Source organism: Patagioenas fasciata, chromosome 5 (genome assembly GCF_037038585.1).
Source record: "Patagioenas fasciata isolate bPatFas1 chromosome 5, bPatFas1.hap1, whole genome shotgun sequence".
Classification (NCBI taxonomy): Eukaryota; Metazoa; Chordata; class Aves; order Columbiformes; family Columbidae; genus Patagioenas; species Patagioenas fasciata.
In genome coordinates, this window is record NC_092524.1 from 67,526,041 (window position 1) to 67,535,127 (window position 9,087).

Sequence of the window (9,087 nt, forward strand, 5' to 3'; positions counted from 1 at the left end):
TGAAGGATGCTAAAATCCAAGCCCATGCCCCAGTAGTGGGGAGGGTGCGCTCTTTTAGAGCCCAGTATTTTAGATAAGCAGAAATGAACTGGAAGGAGTTATAATAATATTCATTTAAACCAAGCTCAACAGATGTTAACTCCCCTTTTTATTTTCTTTTCCATATCAGCGACATTATCAGCTAAGCCATTTAGTTCAACCACTGCCTTAGCAATAGTTTCTTTATCTTTATTGACACCAATTAAAGTGTGTGTCCCTTAATACCATGCTTTAACCTTTGATCAGCCTTGAATTAGTCAGGCAGTTGGACTAGATTAACATTGTAGGTCCCTTCCAACTGAAATCTCATCTCTACTCTACTCTACTCTACTCCATTCCATTCCATATTTTCACTTCTATTCCTACCCTGTTTCCTCAAAAATAAGACAGGGTCTTATATTAATTTTTGCTCCTAAAGATGCGTTAGGGCTTATTTTCAGGGGATGTCTTATTTTTCCATGAACAACGATCTACACTTATTCTCAAACAAAATATCAACTTTTATTCAAATATAGTCATGTCATCACATTCTGGAACATCATCATAACTCTCCAAACCCTGATCTACCCAATCTGTGTGTGAGAACCTGGCACTCACCAACCCTTATTTTTTGGGGGTCTCGTGGGGTCTTTTGAGTGTGATTCTTTTAGGGGTGTCTGCTTTTCTTTATGAAGGGTCTGTCTGTCCTGCTGCATTCTAGAGAATGGACCAGGCTCTGTTCAGTGGTGCCCAACGCCAGGGTGAGGGGCAACGGGCACAGACTGAAACACAGGAGGCTCCATGTGAACATGAGCAGAAACTTTTTTGCTGGGAGGTGCCAGAGCCTGGCCCAGGCTGCCCAGAGCGGGTGTGGAGTCTCCTTCTCTGAGACATTCAAACCCGCCTGGACCCACCTGTGTGATCTGCTCTGGGACCCTGCGTGAGCAGGGGGGTTGGACTGGGGGATCTCCAGAGGTCCCTTCAACCCAACCACCCTGTGGTTCTATTGCCAATTAATTTTACTTTTTTACATGTATAGCTGCCTGGATACTATTTAAATTGACTTTTTAAACAAACTGCAACTAGTGTTTAGTATTGAAGTAGGGCTTGTATTTTGAGCATCCTCAAAAATCCTGAAAAATCATGCTAGGGCTTATTTCAGGGTAGGTCTTATTTTTTGGGGAAAAAAGGGCATTCTATCTTCTATTCCATTTTTAATTATTTTTGTTCTTATTTTCTCTTCTAGTTTTTATCTCCTCCTCTCCTCTCCTCTCCTCTCCTCTCCTCTCCTCTCCTCTCCTCTCCTCTCCTCTCCTCTCCTCTCCTCTCCTCTCCTCTCCTCTCCTCTCCTCTCCTCTCCTCTCCTCTCCTCTCCTCTCCTCTCCTCTCCTCTCCTCTCCTCTCCTCTCCTCTCCTCTCCTCTCCTCTCCTCTCCTCTCCTCTCCTCTCCTCTCCTCTCCTCTCCTCTCCTCTCCTCTCCTCTCCTCTCCTCTCCTCTCCTCTCCCTTCTTCTTCTCTTCTCTTTCTTCTTTCTCCTTTCTTCTTTCTTCCTCTTCCTTCCTTTCCCTTCTTCCCCTTTCCCTCTCCCTCTCCTCCTCTCCCCTTTTTTGTCTTCTCTTCCTCTTCTCCTCTTTTCCCTTCTCTCCTCTCCTCTTTTCTCTCCCAGCAGCACCGCGCAGCAGATGGGAATTTCCACACGAAAACACCCCTTTTTCTCCTCTACCCCTTTAAGCCGTGCAGCCCGCTGAGCAGACAGGAGACGATTCACCTTTAACCCGCCCCAAAACCCTAATTCTCGCACCCCCAGCTGCCGCCACCGCGTTCCCAGAGCCGGACGGGGAGCGCATCCCCGGGGTGCGTGGGAGGCAGATCCCGGTGCGGCCCCGCGGTCCCCGCCCCGTCCCCGCCCCAAGCAGGCGGGTCCCCTGTGCCTTGGCCGGGCCGCCCAGTCACCGCAGGATCCCAGTCCCGGAGAGACGGCACCGCAGGTGAGTGGGTGCCCCACCCACGGGGGGTCCCGAGTGGGAGCAGCTGTGGGGTTAATGCGGGTGTTGCCTGGTGGAGAAGGGGTTTATGGGGGGGGGTTGTCCCCATGCGGGGGTTCAGTGCATCCCCCTGTGTGGGGCCGAGTGAGACAAGGGGGATAAAGCAAATATTGCCCTGCGCTTTGTGCGTGAGAGTGGGAGGCGGGACACGCGTGAAATGCACAGAAAGCACTCGCTGGGTTTAGGGGATGCGCGGGATAACGGGGGGATGGTGAATATGAAAGAGCTATAAGGTTGTTTGCAATGTGTGGGGTGTCGGGGTAGCCCTACCTGCGCCCCAAAAACCGCACGGGGGTGTGGGAGGAAGTGTTGGTGCGTGGGAGGCTGGAGACACCCAGAAACACACCCAGACAATCACTGTGGAAATAGCACCAGGGGGAGAGAAACTTCTGTTTCTTTCCCAAATAGAAGTTTTTCCGCTTCATGTGAATACAGGAAACACTCAGGGCGCTTCATGGGCGTCTGCCCTGGGATGTTCCCCATGGCTGATCCTGCATCAGCTCAGGGAGGGATTAAGCAAAGTCAAGTTTGGCAGCCCCATTGGTTTTGGAATCGCACCATTTGGTGGTGGAGGAATGACGTTTTTCTCAATAATTTCGTTACAAATATCAAATCGTCCGCCCCATGTGGGTGGACATGAGGCTCCCACCATGCTGGTGCCAAAGCAATGAGAAATTAATGCAAGGGAGCAAACTGCATCTCCCCGAGTGTCGCGGGGAGAAGGGGGGAGCAGCACAAGCCATCGGCCACGTCCCGGCGGCTCCAGCAAATTTGTCTGGGCTGGGTCTGGCCCCAGGGGCTGTGCGTGCGCACCCTCAGCGTCACCTGCAATGGCAAACCCGAGAGCTTTAAAAACACCCCACAAGGCAAATAAATCTGTGTGAGATACGGGCTGTTCAAACAGCTTCTGGATGCTGGTTGAAAGACCGGCTTGAAAATCATGTGGGCTTGGGAGTGCGAATGTTTTGCGGAGGAAGGGGTAAATTGTTGGCTGTAAAAACTCACGACGTTCATTTGAACACAAGAGCTATGGGGAGAGGCTGAGGGAGCTGGGTTTGTTCAGTCTGGAGCAGAGGAGGCTTAGAGGTGAGCTCAGCACTCTCTAGAACGACCTGAAGGGCAGTTCTAGCCAGGGGGGATTGGGCTCTTCTCCCAGGCACTCAGCAATAGGACAAGGGGGCATGGGCTTCAACTCTGACAGGGGAAATTGAGGCTGGAGATGAGAAAGCAATTCTGTGCAGAGAGAGTGGTCAGCATTGGAATGGCTGCCCAGGGAGGTGCTGGACTCACTGGCCCTGGAGGTTTTTAAACTGAGATTGGCCATGGCACTTAGTGCCGTGATCTGGTCAATGGACTGGAGTTGGACCAAGGGTTGGACTGGATGATCTCTGAGGTCTTTTCCAACCCAGTCCATTCTGGGATTCTATGATTATTCCTAAGCCAGGGCAGCCACATTTGCTGTGACCTTTGTGCATCTGAATGTTTCTTTCAAAAAAAACTTCCCTCTCTGTTTTCAATTTGGAATTTTCCTTCTTTCCCCATTTCTGCCTCTCTCTATTTTTTCCCCTCTTATGAATGCTCCCTTTCACAGCAGGAATCCAGCGCAGGGCTGGAGCCGTTTATTCCCGCACGCAGGCGGGTTTGTGTCTGTGTGGACTCATTGAACCTGTAAAGCAACTTTTATCCGCTGGCCCGGGGCAGCCGGTGGCACTTGTGTCCCTCCCACAGTGCCCTCAGGCCAGCACGGGGTGAACGGGGGTGTCTGAGGGGGAGAAAAGGGACATCCACCCATGGGTGCCACCCTGCTCTTGCCTTTCCACGTCTGCTGAAGGCATCTGCCTGCGTGTCATGGGGTGGTTGTGTGTCCCCCGGCGTGGTTTTGTAGCCCCTGCGCTGCTCGTGTTTGCTGCTGTGGTCACCCCCAGGGGTTTTATTTTAGACTGAAATCTTCTGATCTTCTCCCAGACGATGCCTTGGGGATGGGGAAGTGAGTTCTGCCAGCCAGCGTGCCACAGGCTGTGTCATTCACCCCTTGTCACACCCCTTGTCACGCCTTGCTGGGGCCAGAGCTTTGTCACCAGGCACCTTCCCCTTGCACAGAACCTGCGGGGGTGTCACCCGGAGTCCCGCACAGACAGTCCCGCACAGACAGTCCCGCACAGCCAGTCCCGCACTGTCACCCTCTCAGAAAGGTCCTTGCTGGAATAAATCTTCCTGACCTGTGAGCGCAGCAGAGCTGGCGCGGGCATTTTTTGGGGTGGATCGAATGCCACGCTCCGCATTGACCAGGGGTTCTCAAAGGATGAGAATGCTCATGTGGTTTGTCATAATATGGGCGGTGATTTGCTGGGAGCAAAGAGCAAAAATCCAGTGAAAATCCATTGAGAGGCTGGAAGGAGCTGAGAACCCTCGGGGCAGAGCAGCACCAGGTCCCCATAGAATCACAGAATCATTTTGGTTGGAAAAGACCCTCGAGATCATCGAGTCCAACCATTAACCTACCCCTGGCACTGCCCCATGTCCCTGAGAACCTCATCTCTGTCCAACCCCTCCAGGGATGGTGACTCCAGCACTGCCCTGGGCAGCCTGTTCCAATGCCCCACAGCCCTTTGGGGAAGAAATTGTTCCCAAGATCCAACCTCAACCTCCCCTGGTGCAACTTGACCCAAGCTCTGGTCTCCCCTCTCTGTTTGACACCAGCAGTGATATAACGTCACCGACGGTGTGACACTGACACCTGCAGTGGCCAGTTCCATCCAGAGGATGGATCCACCCAGGTTTGTGCTGGATTCAGTCCCAGAGCCATTCAGGCTCCCGTGCCCATGACCCTCGATGTCACCTGCAGGTACCAGAGGAGGGTTTGTTCTGTGGTGCTGCAGCTGCTGGCTCTGCCTGGCAGGTACCTGATGGGGATTTACCAATTTCCAGCCCCTTGCTGTTGCAAACTGTAGCTCTTCCCCAAAAATCTCTGGTTCTTTTTTCAGATATGTACATTAAAAATGATTTAAGCATCTTTTGTCTCTTTTGTTTTAGGAAAAATGTCAGACGGTTTCTCTGTAAGTATGGTTGCCTTAAAAAAAAACAACATTGGGCTGATAGTTCAATTGCCTCAATGTGGGGAGGGAGCGCGGCTTTGTTAAACTTGCCTAACTCATAGAATCAGAGAGTAGTTTGGGTTGCAAAGGACCTTCCCGGCTCATCCAGTGCCGCCCCTGCCATGAGCAGGGACATCTTCACCAGCTCAGGTTGCTCAGAGCCCCGTCCAGCCTGGCCTGGGATGTCTCCAGGGATGGTTCAGCCACCACCTCTCTGGGCAACCTGGGCCAGGCTCTCACCACCCGCCTTACGGAGATGGTGAGGTCTGTAAGAGGATGGGGAGGAAAGGACCGGGTTTGGGGTTCACTTGATCCATCACAATCTATCCATGCTCAGAGACTGAGAGCAGAGCCCCAATATGAAGCTGACCCCAAAGCTGGTTTATGCCCTTATAAAAAACAGCCTTAGTTTTAGGCAGCTGGATTCATGGGAGAGGCAAAGCTTTGTGTGAACATGAAAACCATAATGTGTGGGCTTGGAAAACAGAGTTGTAGATTAGAGATCAAACCCGCTGCTGCTAAAGGTAGCGTGATTCACCCAGATCAGGTTGCTCCCCGAAACCACTTACTGGTTTCCTGGAAACCTCAGCCCAGGTGCTCACCCTCCCCAATGCTGGGGAGTGCTTGAGCTCTTGCCCTAGGCACAAAAAATGGATGTTGGAGGACTCAGCCTGATCCCAGGATCAATTAACGTCACCCTTTCCTATCTATCCCCAGTTATCTGACGCTTTGCCCACCAGCAACAACCCCTCTGCACCCCCACCCCAGGGCTGGCCCTCCTGGGGGAACCAGCCGCCGGCTCCTGGGGGGTTCCCGGGGTATCCCGGCCCTCCAGGGACCTACCCCACCCCACCACAGGGACCACATCCAAGAGGACCGGGACCACATCCAGGAGGACCGGGACCACATCCAGGAGGACCAGGACCATATCCAGGAGCACCTGGAGCGTTCCCAGGAGGACCGGCAGGACCAGGGCCGTATCCTGCCCCAGGACAACCGTTCAGTGCCCCTGGATTTGGGCCCCCACAAGGAGGACCGGCTCCCATGGTAACAGCTCCATCATATTCTATGTCCGCAGGCTTTAAATCATATAGACCTGCTGATGCATTTGGTAAACTTCTTAAGTGAAAGCAAGACTTAAATATGGAATTAAACTACTTCAAATTACTCCATGCATCCGTATCTCAAGGGCCCCTCTGAGTGTAGCACACACACACTTAGTTCTCTAGACCTGCTGTTAAACTCTGCTCATGGCATGACTCGAATTGACAATTATAAAATGCATTAAAATTCCTACAGTCAGTAGAAAACATAACAAAGATACTTGGGATTTAAAATACTGAATTCCAAATGTAATACAGCAGCTGGCATCAAACATGGCATTGAAAATTTGTTTTGGTTTGGAGGGTGTTATCTCCCCATCCTCAATTAAAGACTAGAAATAATTATTAGTTGGGGACAGCTTCTTCATGCTGGTGTTTTTATTTGTAAGTAGATCTTCAGAAACGCTGCTGAGATCAAGGTTAAAATGAAAAAGGAAGTTAAAGCTCACCACGGGCCCATGTAACTTGGGCAGGATTTAATCAGAAATTCAGGGAATTTATCATTAATATTTTAAGGGTTTCTGTGCAATGATAAGGACCTGGGGCTTGGCTGTCCCTTGGGGGTGGTGGCATCGGTGGTCACTGGTGTGTTGTGACACTGTTACCCAGTCTGTGCTCAAGCATTTGGCATTGGATGTGGGTTTTTCTACTAACACTGAGTCCCTGTTGTCCCCCAGAAAGTCCCCTTCGAGCTGCCCCTGCAGGCAGGACTCGTCCCCCGGCTGCTCATCACCATCACAGGGACCATCAACCCCAACCCAAACAGGTACGGGGGTGTCCAGCACCGAGGGTAGGGGCGGTTTCTGTTGGGCGCTGCTGAATGGAGCAGAGAAATGTGCTTTCCATTCCTGAATAACACCTGCTTAGTGTAAAAATCAAATATTCCATGAAATAAATGTGTAAATGCTCTCTCATTGCCCAACGGGGCCTATGTGTCGGGGTTTTTTCTGCCCTCTTGCTGCTGCTTTTGGCAAACTCTGTAAGAGAGCCCAGGGTTTGTGTAGAAAAAGCAGCAAATCTGTTCTTGTCTTTGCAGGTTTTCAGTGGATTTCAAGAGGGGGAATGACATCGCCTTCCACTTCAACCCCCGCTTCAAGGAAGAAAAGAGGGAAGTTATTGTCTGTAATTCCATGTTCCGGAATACCTGGGGAAAGGAGGAGAGGACGGCTCCGAGGTTTCCATTTGAAGCTGGAAAACCCTTCAAGGTAGCAAAAATTATTTAAAAATAGTAGTTTTAATGTGCCAGCAACACCTGCGTCCCACACAGGGCTGTGTAACAAGAGTACTGGAAGGAGCTTGATGCTTCTGCACAGGATCAGTTTTGGGGCAGTGGCAGAGCAGGTCCTACAGCACCTGGTTATTCGAGTGCCCAGGTGGCCACCAGCATCCTGGCTTGTGTCAGCACTGGTGTGGCCAGCAGGACAAGGGAAATGATTGTTCCCCTGTGCTGGGCACTGAGGAGGCCAAACCTCCAATCCTGGGGGCAGTTTTGGGCCCTTCAGGCCAAGAAAGGCCTTGAGGTGCTGGAGCGAGTTGAGAGAAGGGAACGGAGCTGCTGAGGGGCTGGAGCACAAGTGTGATGGGAGCGGCTGAGGGACCTGGGGGGTTCAGCCTGGAGAACAGGAGCTGAGGGGAGACCTTCTGATCTCTGAACTGCCTGAAAGGAGCTTGGAGCATGGAGGGGGTTGGTCTCTTCTCCCAGGTAGCAAGTGACAGGAATAAGAAACAGCCTCAAGTTGCTCCAGGGGCAGTTTAGGTTGTTGAATCTTGGGAACAATTTCTTCCCCAAAGGGCTGTGGGACATTGGAACAGGCTGCCCAGGGCAGTGGTGGAATCACCATCCCTGGAGGGGTTGGACAGACACATAAATGAGGTTCTCAGGGCCATGGGTTAGTGCCAGGGCTGGGTTACCAGTTGGACTCTGATCTTGAGGGTCATTTCCAACCAAAACTGTTCTGTGATTTATTATTAAATCCTCCTTTTTCATTTTTTTTAACACTTGCTCTGCAGCAGTTCTTGGGCAGGTTCCTATGCCACATCTCCCCCATTCGCAGCCACACTCTCTTCCTGAGCTTTTCCTCCTGCAGTTGGTTACCGTTTGGCGAGGACGCAGCTCTCGCTGTGTGAACCGCCCAGTCCCGCTTCTTGCAAACACCATCCTAGTCACGAGGAAGCAAACTCCGGGCTAAAACATGAAGGAGGAAGAACACAGTGGGGCTTTGGGGGAAAGGCCAAGGTCACCACGGCTGTTTTTGCAGCTGCGAGTTGCTGTACCAGCTTGTCCACATGCCACCGGGCTGGACCTTGAGCCAGCGCCAGCCTGATTCCAGCCCATTCCTTAAACCTTCTCGCTAGAAGGGAGAGGCTGATTTGGGGTTTTTAATGAATATTTCAGCTCCAGGTCCTTTGCGAGGCGGATCACTTCAAGGTAGCGGTCAACGACGCTCACTTGCTGCAGTACAACTTCCGCGAGAAGAAGCTGAACGAGGTGACCAAGCTTTGCATCGCTGGGGACATCACCCTCACCAGCGTCATGCCCACCATGATCTAGGGACCATGGGGTTGTCTTAACTCAAACATCCTGCTCTTAACACGGCTGTAACAGAAGTGCCTGCTTATGCAAATACTTTGAGGTAATAAAATGTACTTTCACAAGTAAAATTTGTTTTCAATAAGGTCTTGAAAGACACAATATCCTCCAGCAAGGCAATTTCAAATGTGGGAGTGTCTGGATTCTCGCTGTAGAGACAGAGAATCTCTTTGCTGAAGGATGACGAACAGGAGCTGTTTGATTTGGATGAAGAGCAAAGGGAAGGCACCTGTGGT

At 51.4% G+C, this 9,087-nt stretch overlaps 1 protein-coding gene across 4 annotated transcripts; it reads left to right on the top strand.

Moving 5' to 3' along the window:
- The first annotated feature begins 1,739 nt into the window (after window positions 1-1,739).
- On the top strand, window positions 1,740-8,922 carry LGALS3 (galectin 3). Of its 4 annotated transcripts, none has more exons than XM_071809806.1 (7): window positions 1,740-2,006; window positions 3,655-3,698; window positions 5,097-5,119; window positions 5,876-6,205; window positions 6,939-7,027; window positions 7,298-7,466; window positions 8,657-8,922. In XM_071809806.1, the coding sequence occupies exons 3-7, from the start codon at window positions 5,102-5,104 to the stop codon at window positions 8,810-8,812; spliced, it is 762 nt and encodes a 253-aa protein (XP_071665907.1). In that variant the 5' UTR covers window positions 1,740-2,006; window positions 3,655-3,698; window positions 5,097-5,101; the 3' UTR covers window positions 8,813-8,922. The 4 variants fall into 4 exon arrangements, with proteins under 4 accessions (XP_071665907.1, XP_065695394.1, XP_071665908.1 ...); XM_071809807.1 differs by having other exon boundaries at window positions 1,743-2,006; window positions 6,017-6,205; XM_065839322.2 differs by lacking the exon at window positions 3,655-3,698 and having other exon boundaries at window positions 1,741-2,006.
- The last annotated feature ends 165 nt before the right edge of the window (window positions 8,923-9,087 follow it).